Raw genomic sequence first — 26,984 nt, forward strand, 5'->3', positions numbered from 1 at the left:
GATTGTTCAGAGAGGGGAAGCAAGGGAAATGTCACAGCAAAAAAGAAAAGAAAAGAAAGGCAAGCCGAAGTAAAGAATAAAACGAATGAACACTCTGGAGTTGAAATGATGACACTAAATCAAAGCGAAGGCAAAGTGGAGCTAAAGTGTTTTTTGTCGGACCCTGTTTAAAGGCCACGGACTGGGCTTTGGGTGGGTTGAACGGAGACTGGGAGGCAGAGACGCACCTCACAGGGGGGAGGTTGGGGGTAAAGCGGATCGTGTGTCTGTCCTCAAACAAACATTCACAAACGGGGCACTTGTTCTGCGAGTCCGCGTCATGGATCATCTATTTGGCGCTTTGCGATTCAGGTAAAGGTGACGGAAGAGCAGCAGCTTCGGTAAAGGGGGTGGGGCTTCTAGCGATTGAATAACATTTTTCAGGGTTTGATTGAATAGTATTGCTACCTCGAAAAAACACGCACTCGGGCTTAACACTAACAGACTAGCAGCATCTATTTACACTTTTCCCGGTGACGGCTATTATATCTGCTCTGAAGAATATGTACTCTTATCCTTTACCGGATGATGCAAGAAATCATTTTCACGCAGCAATCTGTACAGCCAGAAAGAAACATTTCTAAGCAAACAATCTCAAGAGAGTAGAAAATATTAAACTTATTGAATATCAACAAGACAATCAGCCTCTGCCGATGAGCAGAGAGGGCGCCACGGTAACGACGTGTAGAAAAGAAAAAAAAACACGCTGTACAGTGCGCGCGTAAAGTGATCTGTGGTCGACGCCGTGGGGCTCGTGTGAATGTGTAAAACGGGAAACTCCACGGCTCCTGAAAGCGACAGGAAGGGGGCGGGGCTGACGGCAGATTTGGTGAATCATTATCCTCGTGATTACTGTAAGGCCCTGGAAATCAAAAAAAGGCGGCCCAAGCGCTCACAACCCTGAGCGCGACACATTCAGCTGTCCAGCCCGAGAACAGTCACACGACGAGGCACGTAGAAAACAATGTAAAAGCAGCAAAGAGGGGACAAGTCAGACAAGAGGGCGCGGCACACGGAGGGGGCCTCGTAGTAAGTACTCTAGGAAGACGTTCGAGACCCGGTGAGTCTCAATCAAAGTGCACTCTTGTCGAATGTAATCAATCATTGGGCGGTGTTTTTCGGGCACACGTTAGGCAGCAGGAGAGGGGAAGTGAAAGCACAAAAACGTGGGATACACCGAGGCTGCACATAGATACGCACACGGCGGCTGTGGAAACGCGTCTAAAAAAACAACAACAAAAAAAAAGGCGTGTGTTCAGAAGTGATCTACGCCGTTTTAATTGGGGCCTTGAGGCTTTCGGGTCCGACCGCAGTGTTTACAGCTCTGAAAACATTTTAAAGGAAAAAATCCACCCGCTGCGGCTCCCACGCTGTTCATAAACAAGCTGCAGGAGTTACTTTGTGATGAAGGCTCACAACTGTACTTTTTATTAGTCACGCATTCCCACAAATAAGAAGGGTGTCCTACATTTCCCAGAATCCTCTTTCGCGATCCGAGGGAATCGCACGACGTCGGTTTGGGGCCAAATTGGAAAACAACACTAACAATAGCAGCTTTTTCAATAGTGTTTCTGGGCGGATCGTTTCCTTTAAGTGAAAAGACAAAACAAAAAAAATACGATGGTAAGTGCTTTAAAATACTACAAGGTTCCTTCTTCTCTCTTTAACCTGAGTCTCTGAGGGAGTCTAAAGATTTCTGTAGCACGCAAACATTCGACCTGTCCTAGAAAGGATTGTCTAAGGAAATTGTAGGATTTAAATTAGTATTTTAAGTGCTCTGTTGCAATGGAAGGAGTCTCGATCCTTCGAAAATATCCGTGCATATTCGCTCTCGCTGTTCTGTCTAAAAACATTGACACGACTGTAACATCACCATGGCAACATCATAATCACGACAGTATAGTCCAGGACTGCGCTTTACGCCGCTCCTTTTTGACTTTCACAGTTCGTTTAAAGCTTCTCGACGGTTTACATCTTATAGAGAATGTACTCTGGACATAAAATCTATTACATGAAAATAAAACACTCATAGATCCTCTATATTACTGTGCTGTGTGTTAGAGTATTTACATGCGTGTGTGTTATAACTGTCTGTTCGGTGTATTTACATGTACAAGTTGCTGCCGCTTCGTCACGAGCACGACAAGCACTGATCTGTTAACGGAGTGTGCAGCTGGATAATACTGTGTAGTGTTTCGCAGCCGGACAAGTGCAGCGGTGGACGTGTTGGTGTCAGGAAAAGTCCGTATTGGGCCAGTTGTTTCAGCAGATGACAGGCACGCCGTCTGTGTTGAAGATCATGCCGGTGGTGGGTTCGTAGGTGCCGGCCAGGTAGTAGAGGTCCTCGCTGTCCGCGTAGCGTCTGGTGTGGGTCATCTGCTCGTACTCCTCCACGCTCACCACCAGGCACTTGTGGCTCACCGTCTGCACGTCGTTCTCATCGCTGTGGGACGACTGGTACAGGGCGCGCTGCAGGAAAAGACACAGACACGGGTCTCATGAAGCTGTGGCCTTTTAAGATGGCAATTAGTTACATACACTACATGGGAACTACTAGAATATTTTGTATCCATTATAGAAAGAATGCCACAGGTGTGTTCAGCTGTTATCTCTGTCAAAGGTGGGAACTTAGATTCGAAAACTGGAGCGCTTTAAAACTTTTGACTGGTAACGTTATTCTCTTTAAAGGGGCCATACCCCATTTTTTGACTCGTAGCAAAGTGCTCCATGCAGTAAATCGTATTCACAGACTGCTACAGGGTGTCTGCAGCATAGTATGTTATTTTTGGTATACATAAACCAAAAATAACACCCATTCTAAAAACCTAGTCTGATGAAAGTTAGTGAGCAGTTTGGAATGTGTTGGCAAAAATGTAAATGAGTTTACATCACAATTTACAATTTAAACTTTGCTCGCTCCCTTTGTCAATTAAGGTTTGAAAACAGGAATTGAAGACAGCTGTAAATAAAATGGAAAGATCAAAGAATCCACTGAAGTTTTGTGGTTTAAACAACGTTAAAACATAATTGAAATGAGACAATTACCTCCACAAAGTCTTTCCTCTGGATGGTGGAGTGCAGAGCAGCAGGTATCGACTGGCCACACATCTGGTCCCAGTTCTATTAAACATGACACTTTAGTAAATATAATATTAAAATGTGTCCTTTCGGTGCTGATGTTTGACGCTCCTACCTTCTTGTCAGTGAGTTTCTTGCCGGGGTTGGTCTCCTCAGGATGGTAGAACCAGTTGACTCGGACCACCATGTTGCTGCCCCAGGATTCCCACATGCTCTGGATGCGGCCGATGAAGGGCAGGTTGGGACGGCCGGCTGAGAGGAACACGGCACAGTCCCCGATTCGGATCATCTCCCGACCGCGGACTATGGCCTTGTAGAAGAGCTTCTTGGCTTTGCCCTTCATACCGCGCCTCTGTGAGGGGCAGGAGACACATGTTACGCCTGAGTAAAGGAACCTGGTAAGAGCCAGATTCATATTTCATTAACAATAACATTAGCATTGAAATCAATCTGACTGGTTCAAGAAGAGGATGCACTTTTGGAGCAGCATTTGCACCAAAACACCAAAAATCCATTCAATGTTTAGTTTAGTAATGTGTTATTTGTAGCAGCACCTAGTGTTTTGTTGTTGTCGTCGCTTTGTTAATTAGTATCTATTTGAGTTTTGCTCTACATTTGGTTCTGGTGATTGCAGCTTGATTATTACATAATTCATGCTTATTCATCAAGAACATTTCTTTCTCTCATCTCTGTACATTGTATGGTGCCATATCAACTTTTTTAAACTCTTTGTATAGTTTTGTTTATGAAAACAGTGAGGAATGGAGTGAAACTCGCTCTAATCACCTGTGTGGGTTTCCCGAACCACTTCCAGAGCTGTCTGGCCGGGAGGAATGCAGAGATTTTGGGCCTGTTCTCAACACTGGGAAGCCTCTGGCGCTTGGCCAGCTCCTTGGTGGTGGGTAGATGGACACCTTCTCTGCGCTTGGGTCTGCCCACCTTGCCCTCACCTCCATCTGGCTTCTGTTTCGGAGGACGCCCCCTTTGTCCGGAGCCCTTCCCTGTAGCAGGCTTGTTTGGTTTAGCCGGGGCAGGGGTCTTAGTGGATGGAGAGGCTGAGGGTAACTCTGCAGGAGCAGACTCTTCCTCTTTCACTTCTTTGTCTTTCTTCATCTGCAGAGATCAATGACGAAAATGTAATTTCATTTTATTTTATGTTATCATGGACAGTGCACAAAATACATTAGTCTAAAAAAAAGAGCTGTCATCATAGTACAGGTCAGTACAGGTTTGCTTTGACAATAAACACTGTTTGGTCAGGCGTGTAAATGTACAATGGTTTGTGCATGAAATAATTTGGTTTGGAAGAGGGTTCCAAAGGCTCGAGAGAACGATTGTTTACCAAATGCGGTTCTGCATCTTGGAAACCCTGCGCTCTCTCTCGACCGCGTGGCTCTAGAAATTCTCTCCGAATTTAGTGTGACAAATTATCTTAAAGGGGGAGCAGCCTTATTATGGATTATTTTAAATAGAGCAGAAATGTTATTATATTTAATGAGGTTTTCGAAACTGTTGTATTTACTTTGTACCGTACAGTGGTGGTACTGACGAGGCTTTTTATCATGAACTTTTATGGCTCTTTTAAACAATGATTCAAGTGGTTTTAACAATGTTTTACACGCCTGAGACCAACTAGACATGCAATATAGAAGATGTGGAACAATCATAGTATTGAGGTAAGTATCTGAGGCTTCCATAGTTAATGAATTTCTATAGTTAAAGCTCATCTAGTCATATTTCAATTTGTTACCAAGTTTTTTATGCGACTTTTAAAACCAGGGTTCGAATCAAGTATTAGACCTAAATATTTTGTTTCATTCATTTTTTTGTCCATTTATATGAATTACTTGTAATTTACTTTTATTGGAAAAAAAAACATTGAGACAGTATTATCCATGTTTAAGGTCAGGCAGGATTCTAGCCATTCTGCTACTTTTTGCATCTCTTTTGATAATTTGTCAGCAACCTCCAGCTCGTTTCCCCCAAAAGTGAAGATCACCGTATCATCAGTCATGTATATGCAGGTGAAACTCGGAAAATTAGAATATTGTTAAAAAGTGCATTTATTTCTGTTATTCAACTTAAAGAGTTTAAAAATGTTAAAATTATGTATTTTCCTCCCCCTACATGTTCCAGCAATGTCCTAATGTGTAGAATGAGCCCAGACCTGTTCACCACAACTGCCTCTAAAATCCTGCACTGTCACTAAAAAAGATTTACTTTGGTCCGAATTGCCTTCATGCACAAGCTTAATATAGAAGCTGCAGTTACACATGTGACCTGAGGCAGTAGTGAGTATAAAATGGTATAAAACTTGCATCTAACCCCTTTAAACTGTGAAACTAATGTATGACAGACTCATTACATGCCAAGTCAGATATTATGGCTCAGTTTGTAAAAATCCCAAATAAAAATCTAATAAAATTAGAATGTCTTGAAAATGAACCGTAAATTTGCATGTCACTTTGCATGTAATGAGTTTATATCATATATTAGTTTCATATTTTAAGTTGAATTACAGAAATAAATGAACATTTGAACAATATTCAAATTTTCTGAGGTTCACCTGTAGAAAAAATGAGGGTCCAAAGATAGACCCTTGCGGCACGGCCATTGAGGTGGCTCCAAATGCAGATTGGATGTTACTCACACTGATGTCGGTCGCTCAAATAAGATCTTATCCAGTTTTGGGTGTGCTCAGAGAGACAACATTGATTAAATTTACTGTAGCGTATCTGGTGATTGACACAATCAAAGGCTTTACGCAGATCAAGGAAGACTGCGCACACCACCCTTCCCTGATCCACATATGCCCTGATAGTTTCCAGGAAGTAGCAACAGGCAGGGTGGTAAGTTGCCCCGCCACAGGCAGGGTGGTAAGTTGCCCCCGCCACCGTCTTCTCGAGCACTTTTGACGCAGCTAGGAGGATGCTTATTGGACGATAATTGTTCATATCTTGTTTGTCACCAGACTTAAACATAGGGGTGACAATCGCAGGTTTTAGGGCTGCTGGAAAAACACCCTCATTAGTGGATTGATCATTGTTGTCAATGGATCAGAGAAGATGTTGTTTACATTGTATCAGAAAAGAAGTATCAAGTCCATAAATACCGCTTGCTTTGCTGCTGTTTAGCACAGTAAATGTTTTCATTATTAGCAACAGAAATTTTAAAATGCTGCTATAATTTGTGAGGATTCAGTTTTGTCATTCTCTCATGAAATGTCAGATAAAACATGAGCTCTTAATTAAGTAGGAGCAGACAGGCCTGTCACTCTGCGATTTGCACAAACAAATTAATTAAGGTAACACTTAAAAAAGTCACACCAACTGCCAATTACATGAAACACTCCAAAACTCTAGAGGAATCCTACCTCCTCCCTCGGCTCCTCTTTGGCCTCCTCTTTGGGCTTGTCCTGTGCTGGCAGTGGGGGGGTTGGGCCTGGGGGAGGGCTGTGGTGCCGCTCCTCGTCCGAGCTGCAGGAGGAGTCGTCTGTGGAGGACGACGATGAAGATGAGGAGGAGGAGGAAGAGGAGGAGGAGCCCGAGCAGGAAGAAGAGGAGGAGGAGCAGCTGGACGTGCACTTCTTCCTCTTCTTCTTTACTTTGTCCTTGTCTCCTCGGTCTTCGTCCGAGTCCGAGCTGCTGCTGCACTGCGGCCCTCGCTTTACCTCCTCTCGTTTGCCCTCCTCCCGCTTGGCCTCCTCTCGTTTGCCCTCCTCCCGCTTCACCTCCTCTCGCTTGACCTCCTCCCGTTTGACCTCCTCCCGTTTGACCTCCTCTCGTTTGACCTCCTCTCGTTTGACCTCCTCCCGTTTGACCTCCTCCCGCTTAACCTTCTCCTCTCTCTTCTCGGCCGCATGTCCCTTACTGTTCCCGCCGTCCGTCTTCTCCTTGACCAGCGGCGTCGCTTTGTACAGACTCTCTTTCTCTACCGGGACGTGATCTCGAACTTTAGGCTTCAGCGGCTTCGGATTGGCTGTTGCGATGGGGGCGTGGTCCCGCCTCACGCCTCGCCCCTCGAGCAGCATTAACTTCGTCTTCTTGGTCTTGGGTGAAGTGACGCCTTCGTGGTCGAGTTTAACCAAAGGCTCCTCGGACGACGATTTACGTCTCGCCTCGTTCTGTGCGGAGCTTGGCTTCGGTCTCGGCAAAGAGCTTGTTCTTGAGATCAGCTGGTCTGAGGGCATTTTCATTTTGGGGCGCGGGGCAGAGGGTAGTGACGAGGACGTGGGTCTGCTCAGAGATGTGGGCTTGCTTGTGGAAAGCCTGTTAAGGGAACTCGATATCAGTCCGGAGCCAAGGCCAGATCTGCTGTGGTTATCGGTGGACGGTTTATTTTTGGACGAAGACAGCGGTTTGTGATTGGGAGTCAAACTGGATTTGGCTAAACCCGATTTGGACAGCGGCCTGTGCGACGTCGGACTCATGGCGCCGTCTTTATCTCTGCGTTGGTAGGACGTCAGACTGGGCTCGGCGTAGAGATCCACGGTCAGGACTTTCCCGTAGGTGGATGGGTAGAGCGACGACGGAAGCGAGCGCCCAGATTTGGGATTCTGGCCGTCCTTTCTGGGCGCGGGGCTGGACAGGGTGGGGCTGGTGGTCGGAGTGGAGGACGATGAGCTTTTGCTTTTCGGTTTGGGCTGGATCTCCAAACTGGGCCGAGAGACGGGCCTGGGCTTCTCTTGACAGGCCTTCTGCGCAGATGGTGCCCTGTCCTGGGACAGTTTAGCAGGAGGCCCGTCCGATATCCGCGAGACAGACGACTCACTCTTCTCTCGACAATCCTGATTAAGGGCGATCTCTGCAAAAAAAGAAATAGAAACTTTACCCACTCAGCTGCTTTTCGGGTCAGTTCTAAAACGCTGACGCCTTCACTCTGCGGTGTTATGATTTCTGTAAGGGCTACAAATGGCAGACAAATCAGTGAGGAAACTATTCTGGAAACCACTGCATTTATGAAGCGCTTACTCACACAAAACAAGCCCGGCGTCAGCGAATCACACGCTCAACATGCCGTATATTACAGCTGTGGCAACACACAACCAGACAAGTGGCTGTTGGAGCAAATTCATTGAAATGAATCAGAGGAGGCCGCAGTGGTCAAACGGGAAATCAAAGTTGTTCTGAGCCCTCGGGCCATTATTTTCAAAGGATGCATTGCTCTAACTTTAATATATTGTCTAAAGGCTACTTAAAATAGAACTGTTAAAAAGATGGGCGCTATTATTAGGCGGTTAGTCTATTTAGAGGGCGATAAAAGAACACCACAAGAGACAATGTTATAAATGGAGTCTATTGCAGATCAAGAAAAAAGTTCAAAAACACCACAACGGATCTCTGCTTTATTATTAACCCAATGGAGAGGTGCTTCTCAAATGGCTTTATTTGTGCTGTGGATTAAAAGATATGGAGATGAAATATACAAGAGAGCTGAGGTGAGTTGGATAAAGCCAGGCCTTTGAAATGCTGGCTTTAAGTGCGCCCAGTGAACAAAATCCCAGATGGAGGACACTCAATGAGACAACTACTTCTGTGAGATGAGGAAGATAACTACTATGCCACTGTGCGATATCAGAGCTATAACCATGCAGCAGGTAAACGCTTGGCTACAACACATTTAAGGTGTCTGAAGAACGGCAGGTTTACAACTCACCGGGTTTGGGCTTCGGTTTGCGGCCGGGCTTCCCTTTGATCTTCGGAGCGCTCTCGTCTCGTTTGGGCCCGGTGTCTTTGCCCTCTTTGCTGCATTTGCGGACTCTCCTCCTGGAGCAGCTGGCCACGAGCAGAGCAGGGGACGGCTCAGCGCCTGGAACCACACCAGAGCCATAAACATTTACGGTACCATGAATTCAACCAGCCTCTTGTGTTTTTCATTATGTCTGCAGGAAGTGTGGGACTTAACCATTTCCCTACAGGAAAACGCAAACAGCAGGTGTGCACTCAATTATTGCAATGTGTTCAGTGTAGTAAAGGCTGCCTGTTGATCATGTGGCTTTATAATTAACATTTCAACATTTTTATTAAACCGTCTCCATTTTATAGAGGTCATGTTTGTTTAGTATTTTATTTCTGATTGAACTTCCATATTTCACACAGACTTGCAGTGATGACGTATTTTAACTATATTTTATACTTGAGCGTGTGTGTGGCCAGTGCTTACAGTGGATCTTGTAGTCGGGCGGCAGCAGCCTGATGTGAGACAGAGGGATACGGCCAGTGTCACCGTCATCAAACTCCACTGTGATGAGGTTGTCATCTTCATCAATGTCTGAATTCCCTGAGAAGAAATAACACACTTGTTATAATAATTGTACAATGTAACAGCCCAGCTGTAAAACTCATTTGACGCCGAAAAGACACACGTAATGTCCTTTTTACTGTTTGATTGCTCTAAATAATGGCCTATAGAGCAGTGAACACAGAGACAGCAGCTTTGTTAAGGAACTCAGCGTTTGTTTGTGCTGCCAGCTACAATTATACAGTCTGTGAGAGCAGGATGAATCATCTCATGTAAGTGGGAGGTGTGTACCGTTGACAACAGTGCCAGGGTAGAGGCAGCGGTACTGCTGGCTCCAGTAGGCAGCGATGCGTGTGCCCTCTGGGAGGTAGCGCACAGACGGAGGCTTCACATCGATAATCTGCACATAACAAAATAAACAGTCAGCCCAATACAAGGGGATTGTGCATGCGAGATTACAAGAGGTCTGGTCAACGCACAGCTTCTTGTAGAAGTTGTTCCAAGCAGTAGATGTGTGGACGGTTCCCTCGCTCACCCTCTACCACCACACTGTATCTGTGCAGAGAGACACAGAGAGAGATCAGTGATTCCTACTCCTCAATGCGCTTTCCTTTTTACACTATATTCCCCATAATCTCTGCTAAACCAATGTCCCTGTGATGTAGATCTGACAGCATGGTAAAATACAGAGCACTTTATATTGATCGATTATCAGCCCAAAGGTTGCCGTTGTCTCTCGCACACTCACATGTCGGGGGAGTGTACAGTGTTGACATGCCCAGCGTACAGCAGCTGGTCGTCCATCGGGATCAAGACTCGGAGCCCATCCACCAGAGAGTCTTTGTCGAGGACACACTGCACTGGAGCTGAGGACATCACAAACAGCGCGTTAGATTACACCGTGATCAGTGAGCTGCATATTACTCTTGCACGTGTAGCTCAGTGCTGACCGGGCGGGGGGGATGTCTCTGGTGCACTGCTGTCACACGATGGGAGCAGCTCGTCTTCACTGAAGCTGCTGTCCTGGTTGGGCTCAAAGTCTTCATCTGCTGCCATGCTCTCCATCAGGCGGCTCACAGCCCCCCTGGAGGGCTGCACATGCAACAACACTCACTTCAAAGGTCTGACAACACTGACTGGAGAGCAAACGTTATACTGCTGTCCAATGCTCTATGCCTTTTTGAAAATAAAACTTTGTGTTGTTTTTTTGTTGTTGTTGCTGACCTTTAATAGTTTATTAATGAGTTCGTCCTACTTACATCTCTGGGTTTGGGCTTAGCTTTTGGCTGGCTCTTTCGCACTGGACTGAGGCTGAGAGGCACAGGTCCCTCTGTGACGGGGGACGACAGTGTGGACGGGCTCAGGGGCAGAGGAGACTCCTTCAGCTTCTTTTTCTTCTGATTTAAGACAAGACAAACACAAATACAACACAGATGAGAATGACAGGCTGGGGCTGGACAGATTTCCGCTCTGGTACACACACCCACACACTCTGAGGGTGGGATGCCTGCAGTTGTCCTTTCTTGTCAGCAACATGGCAGGGACAGCAGGGGAGGACTGCAGTGACTGATGTACAGGGGCACCCTGCTGGCACAGTGACATGCACACACTTAAAACACACGCACACACACAGGCTTCCACAGAGATGAGAGCTTAGACGGAATCAAAGTTTGGAGTGGAGTGAGAGAGAAAACAAAGGATGGAGGCTAATGTTTAGTGTTTTCAGCTGCTCTCTGCAGGTGAAAAACAATCATTAATTATTGACGTACTTTCACTGCATCTTTTCCCTCTCTGCTCGGAGCGGGCTTCGGTCTGCAGGCGTGTTTCAGGGAGAGAGAAGGGGCAGAGCTGGATATAGGTGAAGTCATCTGGTTGGTTGAGCCGCAGGAGGACAGAGACATCTGATTGGCTGATGCTGTAGCGTCATTGAGGAAGATCCTCTCACTTCGACGGCGGTTCCAGCCCTCATCTTCACTGAATCCCCCAAAGCCAGACTGTTCAAAGCTGAATCTCCGTGGAGACCGGGGCGAGGGCCGCGGTTTGGACAGAGCCTTGCGTTTGATGGAGAGAGAGTCGTCTCGCTTCGTGGGGCTGGTCTGCTCGATGCGGTGAGTGACAGGAGGCAACAAGGGGAGCTCAGGGGCGGCACGTTTGCCGTGAAGCAGGGAGGGAAACTTCCTCATTTGCAGATCTGAGTCTGACCACTCACACTCAGAGGAACCTGACGAGGAGAAAGCAGGCCGTTACTTTACACATGATCCCAGTAATAGACTCAAGTCACAATCTCTAATCAATGTGCCTGTGAATGGAATATTGGTCCATTAGAAACTAATACATAATTAATGACTGACTCATTACCTGCTCCATGGCGATAATGAACATTTAACTAAGGATCAATAAGATGATACTGAGAAGACACCCTGACAGCTGATGTCACTCAGTCCACACAAAGGCCATTTCTCATAAAGAGAAGTATGATACATAACATGTTCACACATACCCAGAGTGCTTTGTCTATTGCGTTGTTTTCCATTATGAAGAAGGCCCAGAGCAGGGGAGCTGACAGGAAGAGCACTCGCAGCGAATCTCGCTAAAAGTCCCAGTCCACTCTCATCACAGACACCGTCATCCGACTCTGAGTCATCCTCATCATCCTCCGAGCTTTCTGTTTCCAGAGAGAAGTTACAGATAAGTTTCAAATTGGTTTGCAGAGAGAATATAGCCCAAGGTTTGAGAGGGAAAGCCTTCTGTTAATAAACAAAACAAAGCAGTGAGCACATGTAACACCAGCTAGTCATGGTCAGAAGTGTTAACCCTATCCACTCCAGTGCAGCCAGCCTTTAACGCTGTGTAAGCAAGAGACAGCAGAAAGACTGGGATTTAAGACATGCATGTGACGCGCGCTGATGCACACAGCAACTGAAGCCTTTAGAGCCCAGATATCATGTTTTATTTAAAACCCCAAGACTTTGAGAAAGAAAGAAGTAAAAAGCTACAAGGAATGTTTTTGTTTTTTTCATAAAGTCTGACAGGCTGCAACAGCACATTAAACACAAAGCGCCCACACACAGATATATACAGTGGCGTTTGGATTGTTAGCTGTGAGTAGTAGCTGGTAGTTAGCAGCTCTATGGCAACAGATAAACAGGAGGAACAGCTCCTCAGGGGTTAGACTGTTAACATGGAGGGCAGATGCACAGTACAGAGTCTCTAAAAACTGTTTGAATCAGTAGTTACTGTAAAAGGTAAATAGATATGTATGTTCGAAATGATTTCAGATTAAACGCATGTGCAAAGGTACTGTGCATCCACTGTGTTAACATAAGCAAGCAGACAAACAACAAGCAGGCACTGAGAGGTCAGCCCTGTGAGGCCCCTATATAACGCTCACTTGAAGTTTGAGTAACCATGGTTACAGTCCTGCCCCGCCCCAGAAGGGCTCGAGACCAATGGGCAGGAGGTAGTCATGGCTCTCAGTGCTGATCTTTAGTGAGAATAGTGAAATAAATAATGATCCAAACGAACTGAAGATCTGATTAATTCAATGTCTTTACATGTTAGAGGTCAATAAAGAATAGAGGGAGGGGCACTTCCTACTTACTCAACAGGTGAGAGGGCGTGGCCTCAGACAGGGCGGGGCTGGGCAGTGCAGCGGTGAGAGCGCAGCCTAGCCATAGCATGGCCTGGCTTTAGCACAGTCTAGCTTGAGCAGAGCTTGAACCACAGCATAGACTAGCTATAAGCGAGGTAGCATAGGCTCAAGGCTGCGCTAGTCCTGGCCAAGCTTCTGTAATGACGTGGCAGCATCAGCACAAGCTCATGGGACAGGCTGAGAGACACTCAAAGCATCATGAGTAGGACAGGTCAAGGGTCAGAGGTGAGAGGGGAAACAGTGAGAGGACAGAGCAAGGTGTCAGAGAGCAACGCAAGGGAAAGGGTTACTTTAAGTTTTAGTAGACAAAGCTCTTTTGTACAAATATCCTGAGGTCTGCCACGAGAGCCTGTGATTGTTTTTTGTCAACAGCAAGTAACACTTTGACTTGTTGTAAAACTGTTCTATGTGATAATGCAGCATCATTCAGCATTACTGTGAACAGACCTCACCATGTGAAATCCTTTATGTATCAGGTATAAACCTGCTGACAGTGATGTTTCAGTTCTGGTGGGATATTTGACAAAGAGCCACTAAAGGATGTGTGAAGTGCTGCTGGACAAACAGACAGAGACAGACAGATGAAGCAGACAAAAGGACCACAGCGCTTTGCTTTCTGTACCAATAAATCAACACCTTTAATAAAGCTTATATGTATCCAAACTGCAATACAACTTTATGAAAAAATCTCACAAATTCACACAATTTTCAAATGTACAAAATGCTACAAATTAGGTTGCAATCCAGGCAATATAAAAAAGCACCATAAAATCAAGTATACTATTATTAAAAGGCAACTTCACAAAAGAAGCCAGCAGCAAATGAGGTAGAAATTGTCAAGCTATAGCACAGTCCAGAAGCAGCTGCTTTAACAAAAGCAAACAAAGATTTTGAGGCGGCTCAAAGACACGTAGTCGGGCTCTACGGCAGGGTTTGGTCAGTAACCTTGATCAAAGGAGTCGTCAGACGAGCTGAGGCCTGCCTCCTCCAGCAGAAGGGATAAGTGCTTGTGTTTCTTCTTCTGAGACTTCTTATTGGACAGCAGAGAGGACGGTGACATGGCGGACTTCCTCTTCCTTGTCCCATCATCACAGGAGCGAGAGTTTGAAAGTGGGGGCCAGCCCCCTCGGGACGAAATGTGCTCCTCGGAATCAGAGTCTGGTGCAGAGAAAGGGTGGTTAATCATTTATGAGGTCACAAGTGGAAACAAGAGTCTAACTCATGATGTCTCTAAATTCTCAAAGTGACAAAGCACAATGATACAAAGTGAAGAAGAGGTTCATAAAACTACTAGAAAATGTTAAGAGAGAGTGTTAAGAGCGAGTGGATTGGGAAATGCAATAATTAACTTAAAAAGGAATATGAAGTGTTAGTTTGGTACAGTTTGTGTGATCACTGTAGTAACTCAACACCCGGCTGCAAATGTGACCATAGACTGTTACTGACACTGATCATGTGCACTCACTGTTGGAGCAGCTGCTCAGCTCCGATCTCAGCGGGGAGAACATGGGTCTCTGCTTCTGGCTCTTCATCTTGTCGGAGGAGGACATCTTGCCACTCATCTTATGCTTTGTTCCTTTGACAGAGGCGTGGATGCTTCGGTCCTTCAGACGGTTTTCAGAGGACTTTCCTTTGGACTTGTCCACTTTACTGGAGCCGAGTTTATGTGATGAAGCCAGCGAGCTAAGCTGTGAGAGTGATAAAGCCCTGTTCAGATCTGACGCCAGCTGCTCCTGCTCACATAAATGACTTCGCTTTGCCTTTAGGACCTGACATTGACACAAAAAACAAGACCTCATTATCACTGATCACAATGAAAAGGTTACGAGCACTTTACCACTTAAATCATACCTCCAAACTAGAAGAATCTTGATCTTTCCAACCCCTTTTCTTTTTCTTCTTTTTGATCTTCACTGCTCCAGGACCTGCTTCTGTGCCTTCATCCTCTTTGGATAATCGAAACTTCTTCCTCTGTCCCTCCCCTGCCTCGGAGTCCTCAGAGTATTGCACTGTCCTTCCAACCCTACAACAAAAGGGCATTTATTACAAAATTATCATACTAAGATGTGCATTAAATTTCAGAACGTCTGCTCACTTTGCAGGCCTGCCGTCCAGTTTGGGTGGAGTGGCCAGCAGCTTTCTCTTCCTGGGTCTTCCTCTGCCCCGTCTAGTCAGACTCCGCCTGTCGTCATCCTGGTGCCGCTCACTGGGAGAACAAGTAGCGTCAATGTTTAACATGAGGTGTGCTTTTGGTATGCGTTAATAAGAGCCTGGAGTATGACAGTGTTGAAAAGATCACTCACTGCCTGTCTGTGCGTCTCTGCAGCTTGCTGAACTCCCTCTGTTTATCCTTGTAGGTCTTTTGTATTTCTGCGAGACGAACGCGGTACTCCACTTCCACCGCGTCCAGCACGTCCATGGACATTTTAATGAACAGCTGCAAGGACAACAGACAATGTAAAATAGGAAGGAAAAGCAGCAGACGACGTTGTGGCATTGATAGCAGTTTGTAGATATATTCTGTCCTGTTCCTACCGGCTCCTCTTTCCTCTGCCTCCAGCTGTACTTCTTGTTGGGGTCCAACTCTCGGGGCAGCTGGATGTGAGACTGTTTTTCTATGGCTTCTAAAAGTATTTGTCGGCTTGCTTCCAGAAGGCAGTCGAGACCCGCCAAAGCCACATCTGTAACACATAATTTAGGCTTAGAAACACTCTTTTGACCACTTCAGCATTAATATTTAACGTTTCAATTATGAAATTCCATGTAAAGAAAAAAGTTTCTAATGACAGACGGTGCTGGTCAAAGTTTCTGGAGCGCCCTCTGCAGGGAGCAGTGGAAATGTCATTTTATAAAACAGAAAAAGATTTCACTTTGAGCCAACTGCATGCTAAGAAATCCATAGATTCTTTATGCGCAGAACAGCTCAGATCGAGTCCCGTGCTGAATTAGGGATTCTTTTTTTATCAATATGTGGAGGCCTGTTTTGTATTCCCCTATGACGCAATAAATTCCAGGAAATACAGATCAGAGCACATCTGTAGTAGAACAAGAAACAGCCAGTGAACTGAACAACTCAAAACTGCATGAATGAAGTAGAATAACACTCCAGGTGCGTCTTAATGAAGGAACAACTTCATAAAAAGTCTATTTTGCATGAGGTCTCGTTTAGAGCTACTCTATCGTCTTTCTACCAAGTTTCTGAATTTTGATTTTATACATCATTGTTGCTCAACATCAAACCAATCTAATCCTTAATTCTTAGAGCTTAACCAACTTTTCGACTAACCTTGTCCACTGTTGTTGAGGTTTTCCATTTCTTGCTGCGCCATCTGGCTGAGCAGGGCCATTCCCTCTAAAGCCACCATCTCCAACGTTCCGGTCGCACTGAATTCAGAGCTCACGGGAGACATCTCCATTTGTGGGGTGAGCGTGGGAGCTGGTGGGGTGCAGGGTCGGGCCTGGGCCATCTCAGTAGCTGCCAGCAGTGCAAGCATTCCTGCCATAGGATCTTCAGGAACGACGACAAGAGGCAGAGGAGAGTCTGACGTGGGCGGAATATCAACTTTATCCGTATCAATGGGTCCGTGCAGGTTTATTGGCGTGTCCTGTGTCTCGGGTTCATACACAGAGGTTTGATCTTGGGGCTCGTGGGTGGAGGATCCCTGTCCGTCAGTATCTGCGATTATACATAATGGATAAGGTGTCTGCTGAGGGTCTTTGATCATTTCTGACTTGGGCTCTGCTTCTGTGAGGGTGGGAGGTTCGGGATACATGTGATACGAGTATTGCAACGCCTCCATTTTGATTTTCTCGTCCGCTGCGATTTCCTCAGGCTGGACTTCTTTGAGTGGAAGAGCGATGGAGGTATTCAAAGTCGCTGGTTGGGGTTTAGGGTCTTCCCTGTCTTTTTGATTGGTCAGGACCGGACTACAAGTGCGTCTTAGAGGACCCAGTGGTTCTGCCGTCCCGTACGGCTGCTCCACTCTGGGTTCCAGATCGAGGATAGCGCCGCTCTTTGACGACTCTAGTTTTGGCGGCGGTTTGTTGTCAGAGTCCACTAACCTCGAGTGCAAATGGGGTGCAGGCAGTAGATGGGCTTTGGAGGGAGAGGGAGCCCGGTGGGGTGGGGCAACGTCTGTGTTTGAACAGGTGGAAGGTGGGACGTGGTATGAGGTGAACGGTGCGCCAAATGATGCAGCAATGGGCTGGTACGGGTAACCTGGAGGAATATCTGTTAAAGAATAAAAGCAATGGTGTCAGGGATTGAAGACAAGTTTTTTTTAGTTTGTTTCAGCAACTAACATTCCAGCATTTATTTGACATGTATTGAATAAGGTTTTGGCCTAAGGTTTTCTATTTATTTGAGAATCTGATTGAACACGATGACAAAGCTAGTTTGTAGCTGATGAAATTCAGAAAGAGTGTTTTGCTAGTGCTAATGTTCAACTGTCACTGGGCCTTTCTGCACTTCATTATCAAAATATTGACAGTATAACATATTACACTAAGTCACACTAAGTTTTGGTTTGTTTTCAGCTGTTATTCAGGCCGGGAGGTGAACGTTATCAACCTGGAAATGGTCTGTAATGATCTTGTAAGAAGTCCAGAAGAGTCATGTGAGTGTCGGCTGAGGCAGATCAATTCTCACCCGTGTAGATGCTTGGATATGGAGGATGGTGGGATTTTTGGACGTCCCTCTGCCCCTCTCTCCTGCCCAGCTCTCCATCCTCAGCTGCCTCCCGCTTGGGCCGGCGTGGGGATGACGGCGGCGGGGACGCGGACCTTGGAGAGGACGGGTGGGCCAGAGGCGTGGGCGGGTGGGACAAGGCTCTCTGCACCGCCTCCTCCGACTTGAGGCTGGTCACGGGAGAGGGCGTGGGGGGCAGTGGGGTGAGGGAGGACGAGGGCGGCGAGCGGGGCGGGGGAGCGGGCTTGCGGGGGTGAGGTGAGGCCGAGGGGGACGGAGACGACAGCGAAGGGGGCTGCGGTTTGGGTTCGACGTTGTTCCGCTTGTCTGGTTTGTCTTCCACCTCTGAACGGTGCTCACTGGCTTTTAAGCGCTCCTGAGAGTGAGACAGAGGGTCACGTGAGCGGGAAGCAGGTACCAGTGTCTACTAACTAGACTTTAATGTCAGAGAGCCTACCTGGACCTGGGGCTATTTAAAGCACATATATGAGGCACTGCAGTGCTTCATTAGCATACAACTGCAGTCTGTTAGAGCTGGTATAAGGCTATATAGAGGTTGCCCTTCATTATATAGTTAGAAAATCTGTACAATGAACTTTTGGACGTAGCTATGATTCAATATTTGACCCATCGAAAACTGCAAATCGATAAATCTGAGATGAAAATCATGCCGTGTACACCATGCTTCAGCGTATAGCGAGTACCATGGGGGAGAAAAAGTTCTGAGTCATCATACTTAAGTTAATAAAAAATGTAAGTAGTGAGAAGTAGCTCTTTTGGCATGTGACAAATAACAACACTAACTCACTAGTAAAGTTTGTAAAGGACGTGCCACAGTGGTCAGTGAGCTAAAAGCTAATGCTAAGCCCCACCTTTATAGCAACAAAAATTATATTTCTAAATGCTTCTGCTAAAAATACATTGTGAAAGTTGCGAGAAAAAGATAAAATATTCCAAAATATTTGTAGCTACTCACGCACAACACTAATATCCTCACTAACTGCTAGGCAACACAGTTATTTGACATAGTACAAGAGCACTAAATGCAGGGCTGCTGTTTTACAGGAGAATAATGGCCTGGTCCACCTGTGTCGCTTCCAACCAGAGGCTATTAAAGCACACCTGTGACACGGACTGCTATGAATAATTAGGTCATTAACAGGAAACTACTTTATTTGTGGGAAGGCACAATGCTGCTCATAAAACACAATTTTTTGACTTTCACACTGGTTAAATAAAAGATGGGTCATTTAAATGTGAGAGGTCTTGACATCTAAATAAAGGCTTGGTAGTGACGGCTGCAAAGAAAAGTGGAGGCACCAACTCTATTAGTGGGAGGATGAAGCACCAGTTTAAATAGTGCTATACCCAGACATCCTGTACGCATCACATCTCTTCCATTATATAATGCGATGTACAGAAATGCTTTCATTCTGGCAAAAAGAAAAATATTCTGGCGGTCCAACTGCCCTTAATCCCATGAATTACTTACCCTTGGTCTAAACAGTATATGCGTCAATGATCAAAAACAATATGTTTTCAGAATTAAGTAAACTATTAGTGAAAAATCAGACCTCAAACAACACCTTTATAAATTGCCTTGGGACTAATAGACTAGAGGTCAACCAATATGGGTTTCAAAGGCTGATGCCGAGTTTTTGGTTATTTTTATTGGCCGATGGCAATACGCTCAGCCGATATTTCTGACTTATTTTTTTTGGCCTTTTTTTTTCAAAAGTAAATATAATCCTGTAAAAAACAAATACTTGGCCACTACAGCAGTGACCGATTTTATTTTATTACTTTAGGTGATTCAATCATAGTTTCTGTCCCAGCTTTGATTAGTTGGCGCTAGCATTAGCATGCTGCCGTTAACATTAGCATACTGTTGCTGGCTGCGGCGCTTTGCGTGGTCATCAAAAATACAATTGCAGAGGCTAAAACTAAGTCAATGATTAAATTCTCCGGGTTCTGTGCTTTAAAATATGGCATCTCCATAGTGACTGAGGTTTAGTGAAACCTGTATTTAACTAAAGTGTAGCAAACCAATTTTCTCTGTTCCCCTGAGGCCGAGGAAGTTGTGGGAGGACACGTTTTAAAGCCCTGACTTTGCTCTTTTCAAGGCAAAGAGCGAGTCTCTATCACTTTCGGTCCCGGAGATATTGGCTTTAATCTGTGATCGACCTCCAATATAGACAAGGGAATATGGCCACAGAGAAGCGAGTGCATTCAGTCTCTTTTTTTCCAGTTTTATGTGCATTTCGTATTCCTCTATTCAGAATCCTGTTTGCCTGTGTTAAGCCGCGTGAGCAGTCAGTCAAACAGCACTTACGACGAGCTGCACGTTCCTCTGTAGCTCCAGGACTTGTGCGGTGTGTTGCTGGATCATGAGCAGCTCCTGTTGTCGCAGCATCTGTTGCTGTGAGAGGAGCTGGAGCTGGGCTGCGTGCTGGAGGGAGCTGCCTGTACCGTACACACTCGACCACACCGGGGCTCCCCGCTCCAACACCTCACCGCCCCCTACGCACACAGCATGGGACCGTGAGGAATGTTCATACCACCTCTCCATTGTCTGCTTTTAAGATGCAGTGTTGTGATAGATGTGCTGTATTGTCTATGGGATCAAATCAGATTTGTTGCCATGGATTTGTGTTGTAAAGTCAGTCTATTTCTAAGCAACAAGGTGAAACGGACGATGTTTACATGCACACTTTTACACATTTATGCTGCACTTATTGATAGTTATTCAGGATATTGTAAGCCATTCTGTGAAGGCGTTTTAAAAGAATGAACTGAAATTGATTTAGAAAAACAGAAATACGCTTCTGAACTCACCACAGCTTCTCTAATGAGTGTCATTTTAGCATTAGTAACTACGTAAGAGTTCTCTTCTAAACCTGTCAGCTGCTTCCATAACGGCTTGAGCGTAATAAATCTTTGGTCTAATGCGCCATATGGAGCCGGAGAGATCGTGCTCACACTGGCTTATTCGCCGTTGTTCCAAAACATCTGTCGTGGAACCGATAACAATAATAAACTGCACTTAAAAAACGCTTATGCACAATCCCAACAACTTCGAACACCAAATGACAGTCGTACCGTAGTGCGGCAGGTGCTCAGTGGGAATGACTAGCAGTTGTCCAGACTGGGGGTCCCTGGCGAACTGGTAAGGAGGGGGCATGGACCCGGCCAGAGAGGGAGGGTAGCCTGGTGGGAGGGTTTGGTGAAGGGACGAAGGGCCGAGGCCTGAGAGGGAAAGAATATTCAAAAAACACCATGTTAGATAAGATACTTTGTCATTATAACTAATACAAACATCTCAAAGCCTTTATTTGTTTATGTGTCTAGACGAATTCCGCCTCAGGGAGCTGTGAGTGGATGTATTTTGGTGTTTATCCAAGTCTGGTTCAAAGAAGACTCGCATGACAAAGTGAGAGAATGTGCCTTGTTGTTATTTTTGGACCGGGCGTGCTGGACCAGAGGGACCGGAATGTCCTGCAAAGTTTGGGAATGTCTATGGCACTTGACCCCTGGGATACGGCGGCTGCAGCGCGAATCAACGGACAAAACCGACACTGCGCTTTAATAAGTGGCCAATCAGAAGGCTCCCCCACAGTTACAAACAGATTTAAATGTTAGCCACAAGATTAACAAAGGATAATAAAGCACAAAAAAAATCCACGTACTGTAAGGGGAACTGGAAAGCCACACTGGGGGTGCCCCGGAGCGAGGCATCCAGGGGTGAGAGGTTAACGTTGAGGGGTCGGGCGGCCAGCGTCCTGCCCCTGACAGAGCGGCTCCCCCCGTCACCATGAGGTTGGGATTCAGAAGAGTGGGCGTCATCATACTGGGGGCGAGGCCGCCGGACAGAGGAGTCGGGTGCATCTGGGTGAACTCAGCCAGCTCTTTGGACTCTCTAAATGTCAGGGCAGAAGCAGGATCATTTAGATTCAGAAAGCAGAAGGAATCATCTCCGAGTCCACCCCCATCACCTCAATCTACAAGTTAAACATTATTGTCCAAATGTATTGCTGTACAAAGCTCTATAGATTGAGATTTTTATCTGTGAAGCGTCTTTTAGTATCTTGAAAAACGCTACACAAGTGTTAGGTGTTATTATAAATATACTCAACACACTGGTCATTCACTTTTCCCCTCATCTGAATTTGACCTCTCGATATGCAACGGTTTTGGTGCGCACTTGTGTGCAAGGCCAACCTGAGCACTTTCTCCTGCTCACGCTCCAACCTGCTCCCCAGCAGCCGGTCATCTCGGTGTCGAGGGTGCTCCTCCCCTCGCTCTTCATCTGTCCACGTCACAAAGGTGGGGGGAAAACAAGTCAGGAGTTAGTTAGGGCCATCTGAGTTGTATCCTACTGTGAATGAAAATCATTTCTCTATATAAGAGAAGAAAATGCTATTTGTGGATTTGTGCTGAAGAGCCGGTAAAGCTGTCACAGCAGAAAGGAGACAGGAAGAATGCTTAATGACAGTGGCTGTATAACGTGGTCATATGTCAAAACGAGAAGGAAGTGGCTAAAAATACAATGTTAGACCAGAGCCTGGACTGTAGCGAGCATTTTATAGAGTGAAATATTCAGTGCAAGAGAGACAGCTCTCACTCAGGGTGTCAGCTCATATCACTTATTAGTCTAGTTCCCCAGAGATGTGGCAACACACCACCACTATGCACACAGACCAGAAACCCGTCCAGCAGCAGCATACTAGAGAGCCAGCGGCAAAAGACAGATTTATGGAAAAGGGAATGGCACTCAAGCAGACACTGCTCTTCACGCAGTGAAGCAATCCAGAATAAACATGAGATCTCCTCCTCGCTCTCTGCTAACCCTCTTCCAGCTCATCACGTCTGACTGGAGGTCCCCGAGCAGCGGAGATGGAGAGAAAGGTTTAATACAAGTGTGCTGAACCCTTCAGTGCTGTCCTGGTGCAGCTGCACAGGGACAAGAGACTAACAATCCTGACATGCTTCCCAGCAAAGGTTTCAAGGCCGTTACCAAGGTTACAGGGAGTCTGTCCCACATGCCATCCTCCCGCTTCACAACGCCACACGCCTCCATCTCTCCATGCCTCCACCGCTGGTCCTAATCTCACCCTTCAGCTCACAGATTTCCTGCTATAACGCACACTTCACAGTTATCACATTGATCTGTCCATTTGTCCCAATAGCACATCCCTCTTCCTCCAGACTTTCATCATCATCACCATCATCTCAAGCATTCTTCCCTTTCATTTTGGTCCCTGCACATCTTGTTCAGAGAATGAGGCTTTTAAAGCAGCCACTCTTCAGCGACTAGATGAATAAACACAGTCTGAATGTGTGCAAAGAGCAGAGAAAATAATATTTTCAGACACTGCTAAGTCAGTCTGATTGTGGGGTTCATTGCTCGGCACACCTAGGTCTTTGTAACGGAAAAGTTGTTTGTAGCTGTAGCTCCACTCTGTAATGACATGTTGAATGGAGGGGGAGTGTAGGGGCCCGGGGGCAGCAGAGGGAGCTAAAAACAGAGTGGAGCCAAAGAAGGGGGCCTGAGGTGGGACAAGGAGGAGTGGCCCTATAGAAGACCCCTCAGAGAGGCGGAGTGGGCGGTGGTAGGATACATTCAATCAGATGAAAGGAGGCTGAACTGTGAAGAACAGAAAGAGACGTCTGAAAGGAAACAGAAACAAGGCACAGCACAGAGCTCTACTGTCGCCGTGTGACCTTGAACCAGCCCTAAACCTGAAACTATAGCACAGCGACCACCGATATACCAAAAGCCCCACAGACAATTAGTTATTCATAGAAAAACTTGTTTTAACTATTCCAGTCACGTTATGCATGAACACCTCAAAGTCAAACAGGGCTGAGAAAATAAGACTTTGATCTGAAGAAAATGAATCCTCCATTATTCATGGAAACCAAAATGAGGATTCATTTGCCTCTTGGTTCATTTCAGTGTGTAGACTACAAACTATAAAAAAAACAAATGTACAAGAAATGTAAAAGAAGCCGCCACATAGAAGAGTTGAAGAGTTGAAGAGTTGAAGACATGCAACATAAGAATGATGATTAAAAATAATCCCCAGATCACAGTGAAGTGACGAGTGTTTTCTACTAAAGCTAATTCATTACCTTTGACGCTTGTCAGGAAGGCTCTGGGAGGATCAGCCGTCCCACTGCTCTGTTTACTGTCTCTCTGCCGGGCCACGGCCACAGCGATGCCCACGGGTGGGTGTCGCACCTCCCCTTCCCCCTCCCGACCAAACGAGCGCGCGCTGTCCGGCCGCTCCTGCTCTCTTTTGAGCTGTGGAGGCCCCCGCAGTGGCCCTGTACTGGTTGGGCCCCCCGACAGCCTGTCCCGCTCACGTTCCCTCTCCCTGTCCCGTTCTCGCTCCTCCGCGGAGATGCTCCCCAGCCCCCCGAAGGGCCCTCTGCCATCTGCTGCCAGCCTGGAGGAGCCCCCACCTTCAGCGCTGAAATTGCCACTGTACTTAATGAGGCTCTGCATGGCTGACACCTCAGTCGGATCCCCTCCGCGCTCTCCACCGCCGGACGCCCCCACGAGCGGCGCCCCCGTCCTGTACAGCGTGGAGGGGTCCAGGTAGCGCCTCTGACTGTTCTCCTCAGTGGGCGTGTGAGGGGAGTGGCTGTGGCTGGAGTTGACTCTGGGCCTGTGTGCGGCGTGGGGGGAGGCTGGGGGCTGGCTGTGGGGGGACGAAAGTGCGTGTCCGTGCTGGGCCGCGAGGGCAGCCATGTGACTCGTGGCATAGTTCGCCATCGGGCTGATTGTGTTCCATTTCGAATCGACGGCGGCCCGTTCTAAGGCCAGACGGGGCGAGTGTTTGGGAAGGTCCCGGGCTTCGGGGCTGAACCGTGATTGGCTCGAGTTGTCCTGTCCCTTTTTGGAACCGTTGGAACAGATGATAGAGCCCTCCTCTCGGTGATTGCTTGTGTCGCTGAACTGGGAGAGGCGCGGGTGCTCCGATGGGCCCCTCTCCTGTTCTCTGTGCCTGTCGCTGTGTTTATTGTCCCGGGCTTGAGAGGCGATCTGGATAGGCCCGACCCGTTCATCGTACACCTCCACAGAAGGCACATATGTTGGTGCACTAATCCGCTGCTCCCTCATAGACTCTCGGGACGTTAAGGGTGGGGGGAGGCCGTAGGACGCGTGAAGGGTCCCAGCTGAGGCCGGGGCCGCCTCGTTCCTCCGCTGTCTCTCGGAACTGCTCGAGTAATGGTTGTCCGTTTCTGCCCCGTGCAGTCTGTGTGATGAACCAGCGGGCCGTGGGGGGGACGGTCTTGACCTGCTGTCCCCCGAAAGCTTATGATGGCCGGGGTGCGAGTGGAGCGTCCAGCCGTCTCTCTCCGCGTCCCTCTCTCGGTCGCGCTCGCTGCTGCGGGCCCTGCGCTCCTCCTCCCCCCTGCTGTCCTGGGTCAGGTCCACTACACTGTGCGGCCGGGGATCGTCTCTTAACCTGTCCCGGTCCCGCTCTCGGTCCCTGTCCCCTCTGTAAGGCTTGTCTCTGTTGTCCCGGGTCGTCCTCTGTGGCGGGGTGGAGCTGGAGGGGATCGTGGGGGGCGGAGGAGCAGGAGGGTGAAGAGCGCCCAGTGAAGCAGGCAGGTAAAATCCCTCTAAACACAGACGAGATAATAATAGATTAAAAACAAGCAGAAAGGTGATTTTGTAAGCAACACTAGAGCCAATGAACTAACGATTAACCTATTACGAACAAGCGACGCCTACTTGGTTCGAGTAGGGGGCGGGATGAAAAAAAAAATCCGGTGCAAAGTCCTGCTAGTTTGCTTTTTTAACCGGATGAGCCGGGGAAGCTGGAAAATCCATTCCCCGACCATCCTGTAACTACAGCCTGACACAGCAGCACAGAAAAGCCGCCCAGCACTTGTCACATTTATCTTCATGTTTTGAGCACGAGTTTCCCTCTAAGCCGCAGCTGTAAGTGAGACACGCCATTATTTACCTCAGAGCTCGTGGTCAGACCTGCAGAGCCTCACGTGCAGCTGGAAAGACTAGGATTCTAACATTATTTCATGCTTTGTTTCGTCACTACTGAATCGTAAATCAGACGTTTACGCTCAGTTTCTGTGAGACTCACTTTTTAACTCTTATTTGAGTAATTATTTTGTTCGCTGCTTATTTTGCACTAAAGTTAACCTCTTAACCCCCGCCCACCCAAATCTATAAGCTCCCTGCCTTAAGAGCTTACAACCTATAGGCCAGTGTAATGCCTCATTTGAAAGTTAAGACTTACGAAATTGAACTTTTTTAGCATTTGTTGCGTTTTCATCAGTTTTTCGATGTGCTTTTGTCACTTTTTCATGAAATTCTTGTCACTTTTTTGTGGCTTTTTTGTGATTTTCTTGATTTGATGCCTTTTCATCACTCTTTAGTCGTGTGTTTCTGTCACTTTTTTTGGTATATTGCTATTTTTCCAGCACGTTTTTGCTGGAAAAATTTGGGTAATGCCACACCGGAAACTGACCATGAACCTACATTGCTGATGATAATGCCAATAAAGTATCAAACTTACAACCTTACCCTCCTTTAGTTACACTTAACACCGAACTTTACAAGCAAATCTTCAGGCCGGAATCTGTCAGCTCTGAGCACCTATTTCTGCGCTGGAGCACTGGCCCAATTCAACATAACACGCACTAAAATAGTAAAACATACAACCCACTTCCACTGAGGTGTCACAGGACGCGCTCTAAAAATGAGCTGCCTGTCGGTGTGAATTCTGTTCCGTGTTTGGGACTGACCTTTGTGGGAGTCGTAGAGCGGGTGCTGGGAGAGCGACGGCGGGTCCAGATGCCCCAGGGACAGGTACGGGCTGGAGTAGAGGCTGCTCGGGAGAGGGGGGTAGCCTGGGCAAACACACAACGGGTCCGAGAATGTCAGGGAAGTGATTAAAAAGGAACATCAGACATCGCCTTGTGGTTTTGTTTTACAGTTGGGAACTACTGATGAATTGCTAATGTTGTTGTAAGGTCTATTAGACATTATACTTAGGAAAACAAATACTCTTCAGAAAGTTTTAGCCCATCACACGACACTGAGACGCTAAACTTGAGTACATGTAGAGTCACTTGTTTAAAGCGCCGTGGGAGCAGAGATCAGTGACCTTGTGCCGCCTAAAACAACTCATTTTGTCCTCGGGGTCAACTGGCCGAGCCAATCTGCCCCTCAGCCAGCTGCTGCTCTCGGAGACCAGCTCTTAATATAGACCTCATCGCTCCTAATGCTATGGATATTTGTGTTACGCCTGAGCT

The 26,984-nt window shown here is 46.8% G+C and overlaps 1 protein-coding gene across 7 annotated transcripts in view; it reads right to left on the minus strand.

Annotated features, from left to right (window-relative positions):
- Positions 1–1,014: 1,014 nt before the first annotated feature.
- The window catches only part of tnrc18 (trinucleotide repeat containing 18), a 46,294-nt gene continuing 20,324 nt past the window's right edge, over positions 1,015–26,984 (minus strand). For 2 of the 7 annotated variants that reach the window (XM_079564118.1, XM_079564119.1), the window contains 28 exons: positions 26,475–26,579; positions 23,829–25,328; positions 21,915–22,002; positions 21,383–21,612; positions 20,796–20,942; positions 20,029–20,216; positions 17,658–18,072; positions 16,296–17,240; positions 15,545–15,690; positions 15,313–15,446; positions 15,105–15,215; positions 14,861–15,032; positions 14,475–14,778; positions 13,955–14,167; positions 11,858–12,022; positions 11,127–11,578; positions 10,617–10,754; positions 10,308–10,449; positions 10,106–10,223; positions 9,837–9,912; positions 9,649–9,757; positions 9,280–9,396; positions 8,773–8,925; positions 6,491–7,920; positions 3,904–4,230; positions 3,233–3,469; positions 3,085–3,159; positions 1,015–2,508 (listed from right to left, as the gene is read on the minus strand). In XM_079564118.1, the coding sequence (XP_079420244.1) occupies positions 2,302–2,508; positions 3,085–3,159; positions 3,233–3,469; positions 3,904–4,230; positions 6,491–7,920; positions 8,773–8,925; positions 9,280–9,396; positions 9,649–9,757; positions 9,837–9,912; positions 10,106–10,223; positions 10,308–10,449; positions 10,617–10,754; positions 11,127–11,578; positions 11,858–12,022; positions 13,955–14,167; positions 14,475–14,778; positions 14,861–15,032; positions 15,105–15,215; positions 15,313–15,446; positions 15,545–15,690; positions 16,296–17,240; positions 17,658–18,072; positions 20,029–20,216; positions 20,796–20,942; positions 21,383–21,612; positions 21,915–22,002; positions 23,829–25,328; positions 26,475–26,579 (8,444 nt within the window). In that variant the 3' untranslated portion in view covers positions 1,015–2,301. The remainder of the gene's footprint in view (positions 2,509–3,084; positions 3,160–3,232; positions 3,470–3,903; positions 4,231–6,490; positions 7,921–8,772; positions 8,926–9,279; positions 9,397–9,648; positions 9,758–9,836; positions 9,913–10,105; positions 10,224–10,307; positions 10,450–10,616; positions 10,755–11,126; positions 11,579–11,857; positions 12,023–13,954; positions 14,168–14,474; positions 14,779–14,860; positions 15,033–15,104; positions 15,216–15,312; positions 15,447–15,544; positions 15,691–16,295; positions 17,241–17,657; positions 18,073–20,028; positions 20,217–20,795; positions 20,943–21,382; positions 21,613–21,914; positions 22,003–23,828; positions 25,329–26,474; positions 26,580–26,984) is intronic. The other 5 variants (XM_079564124.1, XM_079564121.1, XM_079564123.1 and 2 more) reach the window with 5 other exon arrangements.

The sequence above is a fragment of the Gobius niger genome, assembly GCF_951799975.1.
Source record: "Gobius niger genome assembly, chromosome: 10".
Lineage (NCBI taxonomy): Eukaryota > Metazoa > Chordata > Actinopteri > Gobiiformes > Gobiidae > Gobius > Gobius niger.